At 44.0% G+C, this 18,445-nt stretch overlaps 1 protein-coding gene across 6 annotated transcripts in view; it reads right to left on the bottom strand.

The window, feature by feature from the left end:
• Positions 1-18,445, bottom strand: part of TTC6 (tetratricopeptide repeat domain 6) — a 302,423-nt gene that overhangs the window by 185,398 nt on the left and 98,580 nt on the right. For all 6 annotated transcript variants that reach the window (XM_033953436.1, XM_033953440.1, XM_033953437.1 and 3 more), the window contains 2 exons: positions 15,661-16,040; positions 5,571-6,069 (listed from right to left, as the gene is read on the bottom strand). In XM_033953436.1, coding sequence (XP_033809327.1) covers positions 5,571-6,069; positions 15,661-16,040 — 879 coding nt within the window. The remainder of the gene's footprint in view (positions 1-5,570; positions 6,070-15,660; positions 16,041-18,445) is intronic.

Raw genomic sequence — 18,445 nt, 5'->3', positions numbered from 1 at the left:
ACTTATCCACGTTGTAGCTCATTTGCCATGTCGATGCCCATTTCTCGAGCTTGGTTATGTCACGTTGCAGATCTTCGCAATCCTCTCATGTCCTCACTACTCTGAATAACTTCATATTTTCCGCAAATTTAATCACCTCACTCGTCGTACCAATGTCCAGGTCGTTTATAAAGATGTTGAAGAGCACGGGTCCAAGCACCGAGCCCTGCGGCACCCCACTGGTGACGCTCTTCCAGTCCGAATATTGTCCATTTACCCCCACTCTCTGTTTCCTATGTTCCAGCCAGTTTTTAGTCCACGTATTTCACCCTTGATTCCATGGCTCGCAATTTTCTGAAGTAGTCGTTCATGTGGAACCTTGTCAAACGCCTTCTGAACATGATATATACAATGTCAACCAGGTCGCCCTTGTCTATCTGCCTGTTTACTCTCTCAAAGAAGTTCAGCAAATTTGTCAAACACAATCTGCCTTTGCTGAAACCGTGCTGACTGGTCCTCATCAGCCCGTGTCCATCAAGATGATCAATGATGTGGTCCTTTATCAGTGCCTCTACCATATTTCCTGGTACCGAGGTCTCTAGTTACCTGGATCCCCCCTCGAACCTTTCTTGAAGATTGGCATAACATACGCCACCTTCCAGTCTTCTGGAATCTTTCCCGATTTGATCGACAGATTGGCTATTAGTTGAAGCAGTTCAGCTATAGACCCTTTCAGTTCCTTGATGACTCTCGGATGGATGCCATCCGGTCCCGGGGAATTATCGCTCTTTAGCCTATCAGTCTGCCTACGTACCTCATCTAGACTGACCGTCAACCCTGTCAGCTTCCCTTCTTTGTTTCCAGCATATAGCCTGATGGGTTCCGGTATGCTGTGTATATCCTCTTCGGTAAATACAGACACAAAAAATGTGTTCAATTTGTCGGCAATTTCTTTGTTTTCCTTTAGCACTCCCTTTATTCCATGGTTATCCAAATGTCCCACCGCTTTCTTCGCGGGTCGTTTCCCCTTAATATATCGAAGGAACACTTGAAGTTTTTCGCCTCCTTGGCTATTTTTTCGTCGTAGTCTCTTATGGTCCCTTTCACCGCCTTGTGGCACCTGCATTGATGTTGTTTGTGCTTATTCCAGTTTCGTCCGTTTTTCACCTTTTCCATTCCTTAAATGAAGTTTTCTTGTCTCTGATCACTTCCTTCACCGCTACAGTGAGCCATGCTGGTTCTTTGTTCTTTTTCCTCTTGGATCCTTTGTTGATATGCGGTATAATTAGATTTTGCACCTCAGTGACTGTGTCTTTTAAAAGTGACCAAGCTTGCTCTAGCGTTTTTACAGTGCTTATCCTCTTCTTAATCTTCTTCCCCCACCATGAGTCTCATTCCTTCCTAATTTCCCTTTTGGAAGTTCAGCGCTGTGGCCGTTGCTCTGGACCGATGTTTCTTCCTTACGTCCAGGTCGAATCGGATCATATTGTGATTGCTGCTTCCCAGTGTCCCTTCTACTTCTACACCTTGTGCTGGTCCACGCAGTCCATTCAGAATTAAGTGCAGAATTGCATTACCTCTTGTATTTTCCTTGACAAGTTGTTCTAGGAAGTAATCACCTACAGCATCCAGGAACTTGGTCTCCCTAGCACAGCCGGAGGTGCCTAGGTTCCATTCTATCCCCGGATAGTTGAAGTCATCCATGATAACTGCGTTGCCTCCCATCCAGTTGCGTTTAATCTCGTCCTTCATTTCTCCATCAATTTCTTCGGACTGCCCTGGGGGTCGGTACTAGATGCTGATCTTCGTTTCCAGGCCATTTGTTCCTGGAATTTTGACTCATAGAGATTCTAACTTATCCGTCGGTTGTGGTGTGTTCTCTCCAGTAGATTCAATTCCCTCTTTGATGTATAAGGCAATGCCCCCACCTTTTTGAGCCACTCTGTCTCTACGGTATAGTTTGTATCCCGGTAGCACAGTGTCCCTTTTTCCTCAGTCCACCATGTTTCCGTGATGCCGATAATGTCCACGTTATCTTTTTGTGCCATAGCTTCTAATTCACCCATCTTGCTCCTTAGGCTCCTTGCGTTCGTGTACATACACTTGAGTTTGCGGCCTGTTCCTTTCTTGCATTTCCTTCCCTCTTGTGTCCCTTTCAATCTGTTTTGCCTGTGATCGGGTGATTCTTTCCCTCTATCTTCCTGCACGGTATCCTCCGGGTATACCGGTCCCCGAACCATCGACTTCTGCAATGAGGTTCATGATGTTTTGCCAATCTTCTGAATCTAGGTCGGGGATGACATATAATACCATTATGCCCACTGTGTTAGAATTTCCTACCCTAAGAAGTAAATATTCTGTTCCTAATGGCTGGATCATTTTAATTTGTTGGAATCCCAGAGTGGATTTGTGTATTACTGCTACCCCCCACCCCCACCCCCACCCCCACCCTTTACCTATTCTATTTTGAAGCATGATGTGGTGGGCACGCCTCACTTATGACATCCCCACTGTTGTCTATGAGCCAGAATTCAGTTATCACTAGGAAATCCAGTGTGTTCCTCTATGAGGTCTGCGATCTGAATTCCCTTCTTGTTCATGGATCTCGTATTCAGTAGGCCTCCTCTCCATGGTATATTTTGTTTTTGTGTTTGCTGGTTGGTGTGTGTTGGTTGTTTAGTTTTTCTATTGATGTGTTTCTGTGCCACCAGTCCTCTCTCTGTTGTGCCCTTTCCAAAGCACATTGTTTGTTTGGGGTATTGTCTTAATAAAACCTTCTTATCTGAGTTCTGTGTCTTTGTTGTGGTGTGTAGAGAGTGTAGCTAAACTGGCATATAGTCAGGTTAAGTTAGTATACAATCAGACATATAGTAATCTACTACCTACTAATATATATATTAATCTCTACTAGTATATATAGTAATCTAGTTTAGTATTCGTGTCATTATCTGACATGAAAGCATTCTTAGCTTTTGATTAGTTAAGCATATATTCGTTATCATATGTTATTCTAGCATATAACCCGTTCAGCAGTTCTTCAATCATAGCGAAGGTAGATTTAAATTAGTGGCATACAGGCAGCAAGTACTTTATTTTATAGCCTAATGTACCAGCAAGTACCGGTAGTTATTTAACTATCCCGTTGTAAGGTTAACCGTAAGCTAGTTGCATACAAGCTGCAAGCGGTTCATCCGTTAGGCAGGCTTGGTCTGCTCCCTTTTATTATATGATGTCAGCAGTAAATAGGCTGCAGCTGTTTTGGTAAGCTAATATACAGTTTGGGTAGGCGAGTTAGCAGCAGTTTAGGTGGGGGCTGTAAGCAGTAGCCAAGCTGTAGCAATTTTGGGTAGCTAGCATATAGTTTAAGAGAGAGAACTAGCAAGTAGGCAGTAGCTGTGAGTAGTTACCTTGTCTTGTCTTACGTTGCACGGTTTTCGCTGTAGCTGCTGCGCAAAGGAGCACGCCTTTGGCTTGTGCCTTAGGAGGGATGTTGGGGCAGAGCCTGCTCCCAAGCTGTCCCAACTTCCTTCCCCTCCAGTGGCAGCCGTCTTCCTCATTGAGGCAGCTCCCAATAGCAGTGGAGCTGCCCTTTAACTTGGCCAGTTAGTGGAATGAATATCTCTGCTAACCAACTAAGTTGCTGAGAGAACAGCTAAGTTGCTATTCTACCTTAACTTTGTCCCCAGCCCACTCCTAATCTAGTCTGTTAGGGCTTCAACCTTTTTACACCTATGGACCGGCAGAAATAAAAGAATTATTTTGTGGACCAGCATCGGTCCGTGGACGGGCGGTTAAAGAACACTGGGCTAAGTCGTGGGCCAGACTCCGCCCATCTCTACCCAATCTCCACCCCAGACACCACCCCCATAATAGTACTAATTGTAACACTATTTTTTCCATTCATTTTTCACAGATATACAATATAATCTTATTAACAACACATAATGATTAACCACAAAATTAAACTACACAAAGCACACTGACAGCAGATGTAAATTCTCAAAATTGACATAATTCAATCACTAAATTAAAAAATAAAATCATTCCCCCCTACCTTAGTTGTCTCCCTCCCTCCATGCTATGCCTTACCTTCTGGCCTGCTCCTGCCTGGCCATTTTATGCCGCCCCCGGTGTTATCTTCAGAGCGGCTCCCTCTTCCTCACTGTTGCAGTGCACAAAGCTGTGGGCAGTGATTCCTTGCGCATCCCGTGCCTCATCTGGAAGCCAAGGCTTCTGGTCCAGGTGCAGGACACGCGTAGGAGCCACTGCCTGTGGCTTTGTGCACTGAATCAGTGAGGAAGAGGGAGCTGGCTCAAAGATAACGCCGCATCGGTGGCACCATGGACCGGCGGTTGAAGAACACTGTTTTGGGCCTGATGCACGTGCTGGCCCTGTGGACCGGCAGGAAATTTCTGTTAACCGGCACCGGTCCACGGACCGGTGGTTGAAGAACACTGGGTTAGGGGATGGCTGATTAGCTGTGATATTCAGCAGTGCTGCTGAATAGGAATGTTTCTCCTGCCCAGTTAAACCATTTTGGATATCAACCTCTGAGTAAATGAATGATCATTAAAATACTAAGCACAAAAGATACTAGGCACATATCCAATTGCTTTTATCCAGATAAGTTCTATTCACTGGGGCCATCCTGATTGTGCCAACAAAAATTATTAAAGACTATCAAACACTATCCAGACAACTATCTGGGTTAAGATACCACAGGCAAATTGCTGTTATAACGTTATCCAGATAATTATCTGTATAGCAATTTGAATATCGTTGTTATATGGATAAAGCTGGCACTGCCTGCTCTATCCAAATATTCAGTACTACTCACTATCTAGATAATGGTACTGAATATCTGGGGGTTGATATTCAAAGCGATTTAACTAGCCAGAAACAGCCCTGATCAGTTAAATTGCTTGTTTAACTCTGAACAAGAAATTCATTTTCAGCGGCACTTAACTGGTTAATGCCATTCAAAATGTCCAGTTAGCACCCAACTCAAATCTGGCTGTTTTGGGGATGTTCCAGAGTCAGAGCCAGCAACTGACTAGTTAAATTTCTATATTCAGTACAAAAGTCAGTCCTCTTTTTATGCGATTCGACATATTCAGCTATGGCTCTCACACTTAACCTGCTATGGCTCTGCTGGCTCTGTAAACCCAGAAATTCAATGCCCAAGCCCAGGCATAAAACTGATTGTGATCAGCAAAACACTGAGCACCGCCAGCTGAGTATTGACCTCCTGGATTTTATTCAAAGGCTGTGGCTGACATTTAAAAACAATTGCCAGCTAAGTAGTTTAAATATTGACCTGATTATATACAACTAAGTATTCTAAACATGAAGGTTGCTCCACTGGTCATACAATAACAGAAATGTACTGTATTCAAAACGATGACAGTAAAAATAAGTCCCCAGTATATCCCTAATGTAGTTTTGTCGTAAAATAAGCAGTCAAACACAAGTTGGACAGAAAATGATGGCATTGTGATCTGAAATCTATAGTAGAATCTTGAACATTAAGAAAGAATCAAATAGTAGATTTTGTGATACATATGTTGTCATGATTTTTTGGTACTACCTACTTTGTTCAGATCAAGTAAGGCCTCTTTCAGCTTTCCAAGTTTCCTATTCAGTGTTCCACGTCTGTAGTAGTTAAATACTGAAGTTTCTCCCTCCAGGTCTATAAGTTCTGTTAGTCTGGTAACTTCTCTTTGCAGATTTTCAAATGATAATGAACCTTCTATTAGGACAGGGCTCACAGAGTCAAGTGGTTTCACAAAGTCAGCTGTCTGCATGTCTTCTTGTCTTTTTGATATCACCTGGTCCTCAACCTTATCTATTACCTCATGTATCTTTGATGTAGGTGGTCTACTTGGTGGGAACACCTCATCAAACCATGTGTTCCAAATATTTCTAACCCATTCACGAACAACAAAATCCTCAGGAATTCCTCCTCGATTTTCTGTAAATTTTTCAAAGTCTAAAACAAGAGGCAGGCTAGGACAGCGATAATGATGTGGCTTCTTTGGAAAACGAAAGGGGTCATCACTAACTATGTTAAGCTTCTCCCATGACAAAGAGCTAGTTGAGGAATAAAAAAGAGGAAATTATAGCAAAAATTAACAGCATATAAATAAATACTACAATCAAAATCCTTTCCCTGGAAAACTACAAAGTTAAACTTGTAACAGATTATTTTAATTAAAATATTCAGCTGCACTTATCCAGCTAAAATTGTATACTGGTGGATTTAGGGAAAATTTGGCAGCACAAATTTAGCTGGATAGTGCCGAGCATCATGTTTTCTGACTAAATTTAAAACAGGCTTCCTTCCCCAGGAATGCCCTAACTCAAGCCCTTTCTTATCATACTAAATATAGTATCATAGCAAATGACAGAAGATGAAGGCCAGGATGGCCCATTTATTCTGCCCAGTTAGATGTAGATAAAATATATGCACATTTTATCCAAACAGATTTGGGGTAGTTATCAAGATGTGCCAAACGTTGGACTTTCTGCATCTTAATTTCCAGTGAAAGTAACTAGCCCATGGAAGCTCATCACCACAATTATCCTTGTAAGCTGCATTAAATGCCTGGGAGGTAATTTTTTAAGTGATCATTTCCATTTTTGCACCCTGCTGCTGCAATGAAGTCTGTTAAAGAATGCTAACATAACCTGGTATTAGCACTCTAAACATAGATCTAGTGTAACAACGGTCACATAAATGACAGTTTCTTGTACAATCCCACTTTATTCCAGGACCAGTGGGCTATTTCCATCTACCCGCCAGGATTTTGTAAGAAGCCTCAAACTTCAACACCTCCCCATCATACCTCGGCACTGTCACTGGTTCTGTAAACATCAGTCTTTCCTCCTACAAGCCAGGCTGTAGGAACTTGTCTTTTATTTTGTGTAATTTCAGTTTTTGCGTTTGTGGTTTTTGCCCTCGTGCTGTGGAGATTCCCTGCAGGGACAGCCCTGACTGCAGGAGATCGCAGACCTCTGGACAGTCCATACATCAGATCGGGGCTCAGGAACCATTCTCTTGGGAGCTAGCTCACCCCAGCGCTGGCTGCCTGGTTCTACGGAGGCGCACCCAGGATCAGAGCCAGACTGCATTCCTTCACCAGGCATGCTATGCGGCATGTCCAAGGGTGGTGGAGGTGACCAGCCGTGGAAGTCAGGCCGATAAGGCAGTCAGAAGATTCAAAGTTCAGCTTTCCAACAAGCTGAGGCACAGGATCTCCCTGTGAGCTGTTCATCTCTGTCTGCAGTGTTTTCCTGTTAGTACCAGCTAACAGCTTGAATCAGAGATTTTGGGGTGTCTTTAAAAAGGGGTTTTAGGTAGTTTCCCTGCAACCCCCCCCCCCCAAAAAAAAAAAAAAAATCCTAAAATCACTGTTTTTGAGGGTTCTCTGTAGTTTTTCTGGGCTATTTTTAGTCAAACTAGGCCTTCAGTGGCCATCTTGGATTTTTTTCAGATTTAAATTTTAAAGTAGAGGCTCAACTTCTTTTCTGGTGGGTGGATACACACCTTGTGGTGCTGTCAGCAGTGCATGTGGCAGGAGTGGAAAACGTTCAAGCAGATTTTCCTAGTTTCCTAGATTTTCCTATGTCCCACATAGAAGAAAAAGAGATTATGTACTTACCCTGATAAGCTCTTTTCCAGTAGACAGGAGACACATCTTAGACAGATGGGTAGTATCCCATTGGCCGCATGCCATAATTAACCTATAACTACCGGAATAGTCCTGAAATTCACGAAGGAAGCTTCTACTACTCCCATCATTAAAAAAAATAATTCCAGTAACGGAGGCTATGTCAATTTCCGACCAATCTCAAATTTCAAATCTACCTCTACTGGCTAAGACTCTAGAGAAAGTGGTCCTCAGGCAGCTTCCAGAATATCTAGAAGATAACAATATAATCCACCCCCAGCAATCCGGATTCAGAAGTCATCATAGTACAGAATCATTGTTGTTAGACCTCATGGATACAATCCTATGCATAGTTGAACTGGTTTTAATACTTTATGGATCCAGTAAGATTTAATCACAGCTTTTGATACAATCTCTCATCTGAAACTTCTCCAGAGACAGAGAGTTTGGTTTGAATTCCACAGTTCTGCAATGGTTCACTTCTTACTTCACTAACCAATCCTGTTCGGTTTATTAGAACAATGAATGGTCTACCAGCAAACCCGTTATGTCAGGTGTTCTGCAAGGATCTTTATTATCACCAACTCTCTTTAAATTGTATCTGATTCCTTTTGTGAAATTACTAGAGTCATGGAACATCAAATTTCACATCTTTGTGGATGCTATTCAATATTTGTGGGTAACAATCAAGAAGAAGTGCTCCTTGACCTTAATAGCAAACTGATTGATCTTAACATCTACCGTGTTTCCCCGAAAATAAGACAGTGTCTTATATTCATCTGGGGCCCAAAAAAGGCATAGGTCTTATTTTCTGGTAGGGCTTATTTTTTTCATGTATAAGATCATCTCTTCTTTCTTCTCCTTTACCCCAATTCTTCCTCTTTGCAGAAAAATCATCCACCATGGGGCCATCACGCAGCCATTCTGCAACAAGTAAACTTCCTGAACTAGCTGGCAAACCCATCCAACTCAAGCACGAACTCTTAACTCTAGGAATGCACTGTAACTCTGAATTAAGTTTCACTCCGCAAATAAGCCAAGTAGTTAAAATGTACTTCTACCATCTAAGACTACTGCAGCTACTAAAACCTGTGCTCTCTATAAATAATCTAGCAAAACTAACTCATGCTTTCATTACTAGTCGCTTAGATTACTGTAACACATTATTTCTAGGGTCAAGCACAGCCAATCTATCATGCCTATAGCTAATTCAAAACACTGCAGCTAGACTCCTAACAGGTGCACACATCTGTGACCATATTACTCTGATTCTGTTTAAACTGCACTGGCTGCCTATAATTAAGCGGATTGAATTCAAGCTACTTTGCCTAGTTTTCAAAGCCTGGCATCTTTTACTTCCCGATAATCTACATAAAAGATTAATCAAATATCAACCTAGTAGAACTCTAAGATCATCTTTCCATGACTAATTTGAAATCCCAGGTCCTAGAGTAATAAAACTTCAAGCAACAAGGAAAAGAGCCTTCTCATATGCGGGTCCACACTTCATGACTTCTTCGAGGGAATATCTTACTCCTCCTTCCAGAAACTATTGAAACCTATTCTCTTTCATCTTCATTATGGATCCATCCAAAATCCATTAACAATCATCTCTAGCTAAATATTGTATCTGGTGCTAGCCTTTCTTGGATGATAAATTGAGGTATTAGTTTAGTCTACTAGGCAGGAATGAAACTCAGAACTATAAACTGTCTAGAATTTACTTTAGTTTAATTTTAAATCTTTCCCCTTTTCCTTGATATTTATAAATTTAGATTGTTAGTTTAACTATTCTATCTTTCCTTAAAATGTAACTATAATACTCATTTTCTTGGATCTTGAAGGGTTTATTTCTTTCTTTACTTTCATTGTTCTTTACTTTCCATGGGGTACTTTATTTTCCTCCCTCTTATTATATATCTCCTTAATGCTAGTGATATCTTCTCTTGTATGCTCAATTAGATTGTGAGCCCATTCGGGACAGAGAGAGTAGCTCAATGCCTATATTTAGTATTGTAAACTACTTAATACCTATGTTCAAGTGGTAATACCAAATGCAATAAATCCAATCCAATCCAATCTGCAGAAAGAATCCAGATTTCTCCTTTTGCCACTGCTGTACTTCACTGGACTTCTTAGTTCTACCTACAATTAGTACCCAAGCACCGAGAGTCATAAGAACATAAGAATTTCCGCTGCTGGGTCAGACCAGTGGTCCATCGTGCCCAGCAGACCGCTCACACATCAGCCCTCTGGTCAAAGACCAGCGCCCTAAATGAGACTAGCCCTACCTGCGTACATTCCAGTTCAGCAGGAACTTGTCTAACTTTGCCTTGAATCCCTGGAGGGTGTTTTCCCCTATGACAGACTCCAGAAGAGCGTTCCAGTATCTACCACTCTCTGGGTGAAGAAGAACTTACTTATGTTTGTACAGAATCTATCCCCTTTCAATTTTAGAGAGTGCCCTCTTGTTCTCTCTACCTTGGAGAGGGTGAACAACCTGTCCTTATCTACTAAGTCTATTCCCTTCAGTACCTTGAATGTTTCGATCATGTCCCCTCTCAATCTCCTCTGCTCAAGGGAGAAGAGGCCCAGTTTCCCTAATCTTTCGCTATACGGCAACTCCTCCAGCCTCTTAACCATCTTAGTCCCTCTTCTCTGGACCCTTTCAAGTAGTACCATGTCCTTCTTCATGTACGGCGACCAGTGCTGGACCCAGTACTCCAGGTGAGGGCGTACCATGGCCCGGTACAGCGGCATGATAACCTTCTCCAATCTGTTTGTGATCCCCTTCTTTATCATTCCTAGCATTCTGTTCGCCCTTTTCGCCGCCGCCGCACATTGTGTGGACGGCCTCATCGACTTATCGATCAGAACTCCCAAGTCTCTTTCCAGGGAGGTCTCTCCAAGTACCGCTCCGGACATCCTGTATTCGGGCATGATATTTTTGTCACCGACATGCATCACTTTACACTTATCCATGTTGAACCTCATTTGCCATGTTGACGCCTATTCCTCGAGCCTGATTATGTCACTTTGCAGATCTTCACAATCCCCCTGCGTCTTCACTACTCTGAATAACTTTGTATTGTCCACAAATTTAATCACCTCTTTCGTCGTACCAATGTCCAGATCGTTTATAAAGATGTTGAAGAGCATGGGTCCAAGCACTGAGCCCTGCGGCACCCCACTGGTGACGTTCTTCCGGTCCGAGTATTGTCCATTTACCCCCACTCTCTTTTTCCTATGCTCCAGCCAGTTTTTAATCCACTGAGTATTTCACCCTCGATTCCATGTCTTGCAATTTTCCAAAGTTGTCGTTCATGCGGAACCTGTCAAATGCCTTCTGAAAATCCAGATATACAATGTCGACCGGGTCGCCCTTGTCTATCTGCTTGTTTACTCCCTCGAAGAAGTGCAGCAAGTTTGTCAAATAAGATCTGCCTTTGCTGAAACCATGCTGGTTGGTCCTCATCAGACCGTGTCCGTCAAAGTGATCAGTGATGCGGTTCTTTATCAGCTCCTCTACCATCTTTCCTGCTACCAATGTCAGACTCACCGGTCTTTAGTTTCCCGGGTCTCCCCTCGAACCTTTTCTGAAGATCGGCATAACTTTTGCCATCTTCCAGTCCTCCAGAATCTTTCCCGATTTGATCGACAGATTGACTATTAGCTGAAGTAGTTCAGCTATAGTCCCTTTCAGTTCCTTGATGACTCTCGGATGGATACTATCCGGTCCTAGGGATTTATCGCTCTTAAGCCTATCAATCTGCCTGCATACCTCTTCTAGACTGACCGTTAACCCTGACAGTTTCCCATTTTCACTTCCAGCATATAGTCTAATGGTTTCCGGTATGCTGCATATATTTTCTTCGGTAAATACAGACGCAAAAAATGTGTTCAGTCTGTCGGCGATTGCTTTGTCCTCCTTTAGCGCTCCCTTTATTCCTTGGTCATCCAACGTTCCCACCGCTTCCTTCGCACGTCGTTTCCCTTGGAACCAGTAGGCTAAAAAGTAGGCAAATGCACTTCCTGATTAACAAGGAAAGTCGAAACCACCTTCAGCAGGAAGGAAGGAACTTTATGTAGGGAAACACCAGTTTCCAAGAGGAATGGTTCCCTGCAAGAAAGAGCCTGGAGTTCCATGCCATGCTGAAGTAATAGCATGCCATGCTGAAGTAACAACAACCAGAAACACGGTCTTCAAGTTTTAAGTCCAAGAGGGAAGCATCCCGAAAGATGCAGAGGAATGGTTGCAAAGGAATGGTTCCCTGCAAGAAAAAGCCTGGAATTCCATGTCATGCTGAAATAATAGCATGCCATGCTGAAATAATAGCATCCAGAAACATGGTCTTCAAGTTTTAAGTCCAAGAGGGAAGCATCCCGAAGGGGCTCAAAGGGAGCCTTGGTGAGGCCAGACCACATTAGGTTGAGGTCCCAGGAAAGGAACGGTGGTTTTTCCAGCGGTCTAATGTGAAGAGCCCCCTTCATAAATCTAGCGACATCAAGATGAGATGCTAAAGAGGATCGACAATCACAGGGTCTAAAACAAGAGCCCAAGTGATGCTATAGTGAGGCCTTTATCGAGTCCAGCTTGAAAAAAAGACAAGAAACACCGAGATCGGAGCCAAGCCTTCCATACCTTAGTGTAAGCAGAAACTGTGGACGACTTCTTAGACTTGAGGAGAGTATCAATAACCATATCAAAATAACCCTTGTGTTCTAAGGCCGTGCACTCAAAAACAATGCCGTAAGAGAAAAGCGACCCAGATCATCCATGTAGACTGGACCCTGCATAAGTAGGTCTGGATGGGTGCTCAGCCAAAGGCTGCAACCCCTGCGAAGATGCATCAGATCTGCGTACCACAGTCTGCAAGGCCAATCTGGAGCCACCAGAATGACTCGGCCCTGAAGGACCGTGATCCGCCGAATGACCCAGCCTATCATACACCAAGAAGAAAGACATAAAGGAGAATCTCCGGAGGCCACGGCTGCACAAGAGCATTGAGACCCTCACTTTCGAGCTTGGATCTTCGACTGAAGAAATAATCCACTTTCTTGTTCTTTGCTTTGGCCATGAGATCAAAGCAGAGCCAGCCCCAGTACTGCACTATGGCTCGGAATGCTACTCACCTGGATCTAGAGTCTGTCTGCTAAGGAAGTCAGCTTGAACATTGTCTACTCCTGCCACATGCACTGCTGATAGCGCCTGGAGGCGACGTTTTGCCCATAGAAAAAGAAGGTGGGCTTCCTGAGCCAGAGGGGTGCTCTTGGTCCCTCCCTGGTGATTGATGCAGGCTACTGCCATTACTTTGTCAGAGAAGACCCTGACCACTTGACCCTCCCGAGTCTTCTGCCAGCATATCGAAGCCAGCCAAATGGCTCTCAGCTCTAACCAGTTTATTGACCATTATCCTCTGAGAGGATGTCCAACACCCTTGAACAAGACAATGATTGCAGTGGGCTCCCCAGCCCCGAAGGCATCTGTCATCACCATGATCCAGGAGGTAATTCGCAGTGGAATGCCCCTGCAGAGCGACTACAGGAGAAGCCACCAATTCAGAGTCCAAGGAAGAGAGGTCTGTAAAGTATCCCTGTGCAGAGCCCAACGAGAGAGTAAGGCAGGCTGGAGAGGACATATGTGCGCCCTCATCCAAGGAACCACATTCAATGTGGCAGCCATGAATTCCAGGATCTGAAGCTAGTCCCATGCCATAGGAGCCAGCTGCTCCAGAAGAGAAGAAATCTGGGCACATAGACACGGCCCGCAGCCATGTCAAAAAGGACTCTCGAATATTCCAGCAACTGTGTGGTTGGTAGTTCACAATCCAGCCCAGGTTCTCCAGCAACTGGATCACTTGATCCACTGTGTACAGACCCTTGGCCAACGAGGGAGCCCTGATCAGCCAATCGTCCAAGTAACCATTTTCCGCAGGTAAGCTGCTATGACTACTATCACGTATTCACATGCTGAAGATCTAGAATAGGCCTCCAATCTTTGGAGCCTTTCTTTGGCATATAACATATAAAATTCTTCTTTTGACATTTAAAATGTGTACTACTAACTGTCCTGAATTAATAAATAGACTTTTGATCCCCTACAATCCCTAAAGAGCCCTACATTCTTCTTCAACTCACCTTCTATCCGTTCCCTGTCTTAACCATATATATATACATTACGTACATCTATCTTCTCGGTAACTGCCCCATCTCTTTGGAATGCTGCTCCATTGGATCTAAGAGAAGAACCATCATTGGATCGGTTCAACTCTAAATTAAAAACTTTTTTATTTAGAGATGCATTTAATGCTTGAGCGTCCTTTTCAGGACGTCATAGGACTGTTAATTTTTAATTCTTTCTTTTAGCAAAATTTTAGACACTATTTGCTCCCTTCCCTTTTGTTTTTTTCCTTTTATGTTCTTTCCTATTTATTTTTTTTTTTTTTTTTTACATTGTAGTTCTTCCCCTTATTACCCTATTGTAACAGTAAGGGGCTCATAATCGAAAGGAAATACGTTTAAAAACCAGCCTAAATCTGCACTTAGACGATCAATGAGACAAGTTGTCCAAGTGCTGATAATCGAAACAGGTTTTAGACGTATCTAAAAATGACTTAGGCCTTCACAGTGCTACAGTACACCCAGAGCTAAAAGGGGCATTTTAGGAGGAGTGGTGAGGGTAGGATTTGGGCGGGACGTGGGCCATCCTATACTTAGTTGTACAGCATGTATAACCAAAAGTTTTACAACAGTGCCTAGACGGAACTTGGATGTTGTGACTTAGGCCATCTAAAACCAGGTCTAAGTCACAAGAAGGTATCCAAAGTGATACACACTCCTCCAGTGATCACTGACCCCCCCCCCCCCCCCCATAAAAATCGTAATAATAACTTTACATATCTGCCTCCAGAACATCAGCACCTGGCAGCCTGGCATAGGAAAGCCTAGTAGAGCTGCACAGAGGTGGCTTAAGTGGTCTGGGGGTAAGCTAGTGAACTATGGAGAGGAGGACCCAGGCCCATAAGCCACTCTAACCACTGCATGCATGGTGAAAAATGTGCACTCCCCAAACCCTTATGTATTGCCATATAAGTGGCACCTGCAGCCATAAGGGCTATTGGGGTGGTAGACAGGTGGGTCTAGTCAGTTCTGGGGGGTGTTTTGGGGGGCTCACCATGACCTATAAGGTTGTTGTGGTGAGATGTGTATGTGGCACCCTTTTTGTGAAGTTCAAAGCAGTGCCCTTAAAGGTACCCCCACTACTCTGGTGCAATGTTTGGGTGTCCAGTCCATCACTTTGCTGACCCCGCTCACATCCAAAAGGTCTTTTCAAGGCATTTTTGACTTGGATGAATTTTTGGATGAAAATGGGGTATAGAGATGGATGACTTAGAAGTCTGGACGATCAGACGGCTGGATGTACAATTAGATGATTTTCTGAAAAAATAAAATGTTGGACGTATTTTTTGAAAATGGACCTTTTCCCATGTCTGATTTTGGACAACTTGCGACTTTGGCCCAGAACATACTAGACGTTTCTTTTGATTATGCCCCTCTAAGTCTCCAGTACTTATTCTGTAAGTGTTGGTCTTTGTAAAAAGCAAAAATTAAATCTATTGGTTGTATTTTATTGTTCATCGCCTTGAAACTTTGGTTAGGCGGTTAATCAAATTTTTAATAAAACTTGAAACTTAAAGTATAAAGAATATCTGCCGGAGTCCGAGATGGTGGGCGGCACCAGCTCTATAGCTTGAATATCCAGTGGCTTGAACCTTCAGTGCTTTGTCTGGCCGACCTGTGTCAAGGTGTTTTCCTTACCTAACAACTCAGCAGAGGATTCAGAACTTATAGTGCTACATACATACAGGGGACTATTTCAGCCTGATAAATGGGTCTGTAAGTTTGAAATCTCAGGTTGAAGAACTCCAACATTCAGAAAAGTTACAATTTTATAAAAATCAATCTAAGAATGCACTCTCAAAGAAAACCAACATATTTGTTTATACAAAACCTTTTAAGAATTCTTGCAGGCTGCTGCAATTCCTCCATCATCATTTTTAATTTTTGAGAGTCAAATGTTTTCAAGGTTGTTCTCTTTTTTTTGGAAACAAGAAACTTGGTTCCAGCTTTCCTTGCTGCCTTAGCAAATGACGTTTTCTTAGTTTGCTCTTGTTCAGATAACTTGGGTACAGCAGTTTTCTCAGTTTGGATTTTAGTGGGCAGACCAGGGAAGATACTTTTAGGACCTTTTAGGTCCTTAGATTCAGCTAGCTTCTGTCTCAGAATATTCAACTCTGTCATGCTGGTTTGGAAATCTGAAGGCAACTTCAACACATTTTCACTGTGATCAGGTAATTCAATGGAAGAGATTGATTTCTTGATCATACTTGCCTGTCAAACCGAAAAATATGCAAAAATATTATATAAAACTCTGCTGGTTATAAAAGGTATAATGCAATACTTTAAAAAAATGTAGTATACAATGATATCTTAGAATAATAAAGTGACTCCAGTCTAGGACTATAAAGCACAGTTACTCACCGTAACAGGTGTTATTCAGAGATAGCAGGCAGATATTCTCTACATGTGGGTGACGTCACCGACGGAGCCCCCTAGCGGACATTTTCGCAAGCAAACTTGCTTGAAGACCTTCAAGCTTGCAATCGGCCCGCGCATGCGCGTGTGCCCTTCCCGCTCGACCTAGGGCATGCGTCTCCTCAGCGTGGCCTCAGTTCAGATAGCTAGCAAAGAAGCTAACCACGGGGAGGTGTGTGGGTTGCGAGAATATCTGCCTGCTGTCCCTGGATAACACCTGTTACGGTAAGTAACTGTGCTTTATCCCAGGACAAGCAGGCAGCATATTCTCTACATGTGGGAGACCTCCAAGCTAACCAGAATGGGATGGAGGGAGAGTTGGCAATTTAGGAGAACAGGTTTTGGAAAACGGACTGGAAAAAATGGCCGTCACGCCTGGAGAAAGCATCCAGACAGTAGTGCGAGGTAAATGTATGAACCGAGGACCAAGTGGCAGCCTTACAGATTTCCTCAATCGGAGTCGAGTGGAGGAAAGCAACAGACGCCGCCATCACTCTGCCTTGTGGTCTGTGACTCGACCTGGCAGGGAGAGACCAGCCTGAGCGTAACAGAAAGAGATACAAGCAGCCAACCAGTTAGAAATGGTCCGCTTAGAAACAGAGAGACCCAAGCGATTAGGATCGAAGGAGAGGAACAGCTGGGGAAGAGAACGGTGAGGAGCGGTGCGCTTCAAGAAGAAGGCCAGCGCACGCTTACAATCAAGAGAATGCATAGCCACTTCTCCAGGGTGAGAATGGGGCTTCAGGAAAAACACAGGAAGAACAATGGATTGGTTGATATGAAACTCAGAAACAACCTTAGGCAAGAACTTAGGATGGGTACAGAGAACCACCTTATCATGATGGAAAACAGTGAAGGGTGGGTCCGCCACCAAGGCTTGAAGCTCACTGACCCGACGGGCAGAAGTGAGAGCAATAAGAAACACAACCTTCCAAGTAAGATACTTCAAGTGAGCCCGCGCTAGTGGCTTAAATGGGGGTTTCAAACGAGTAAGGACCATGTTAAGATCCCAAACCACAGGAGGAGGTTTAAGGGGCGGATAAACGTGGAAAAGGCCTTTCATGAAGCAGGAAACCACAAGATGAACAAAGATAGGCTTCCCGTCAATCGGCTGATGAAAAGCAGCAATGGCACTAAGGTGGACTCAAACCAAAGAGGACTTGAGTCAAATGCCAGACAAGTGTAATAGATAATCCCGGACAGCAGAAAAGGAGGCAGACAGTGGCTCCTGATATTGAGTAGCACACGAGGAAGAAAAGCGGGTCCACTTCTGATGATAACATTGGCGAGTGGATTCCTTCCGAGACGCCTCCAGGACGTCCAGCACAGGCTGCGAGAACTGGAACGAGGGCATTAAGTCTCAAGGAACCAAGCCGTCAAGTGCAGAGGCTGAAGATTGGGATGAAGTAGAGAACCTCGACTCTGCATAAGCAGAGAAGGAAAAACAGGCAGAAGAAGAGGCTCCCTGGAACTGAGTTGCAACAGAAGGGAAAACCACGGCTGTCGGGGCCACCGAGGAGCTATCAGAATCATGGTGGTACTCGTGGGACTTGAGCCTGATGAGAGTCTTCAGAAACAGAGGGAATGAAGGGAACGCATACAGAAACAGGTTCGTCCAGTCCAGCAGAAAAGCATCGAACCTGAGAGAGGTGTAAACCCTGGAGCAGAAGCGGGGTAACTTGTGATTGAGGGGGGACGCGAACAGATTGACCTTCGGAGTCCCCCAACAAGCAAACACTTGACGCAGAGTCAAGGAATGGATGGACCACTCGTGAGGCTGAAGACGACTCAGCCTTTCCGCCAGACAATTGTGCTGGCCCTGAATGTAGACCGCTCGAAGGAATATGTTGTGGCGGATGGCCCAATCCCAGAGCCGCATTGCCTCTTGGCATAGGGACAGGGACCCCGTGTCCCCTTGTTTGTTGATATAATACATGGCGAACTGGCAGTCCGTGCGGATCAGCACCACTCCATCGCAAAGCAGGTGACAAAAAGCCTTCAGGGTAAGGAAAATCGCTCGAAGCTTCAGCAGATTGATGTGACAAAGGCGGTCGGCACTGGACCAAAGACCCTGAGTGCGAAGACCGTCCAGATGAGCCCCCCAAGCATAGGTCGACGAGTCCGTCGTGAGGACCTTCTGCGGGGGGGGGGGCATGAAACAGAAAACCTCTGGAAAGATTGGAAGAGAGCATCCACCAACG

The sequence above is a fragment of the Geotrypetes seraphini genome, chromosome 7 (genome assembly GCF_902459505.1).
Source record: "Geotrypetes seraphini chromosome 7, aGeoSer1.1, whole genome shotgun sequence".
Classification (NCBI taxonomy): Eukaryota; Metazoa; Chordata; class Amphibia; order Gymnophiona; family Dermophiidae; genus Geotrypetes; species Geotrypetes seraphini.
This window is presented reverse-complemented; position numbering and strand designations above follow the sequence as displayed.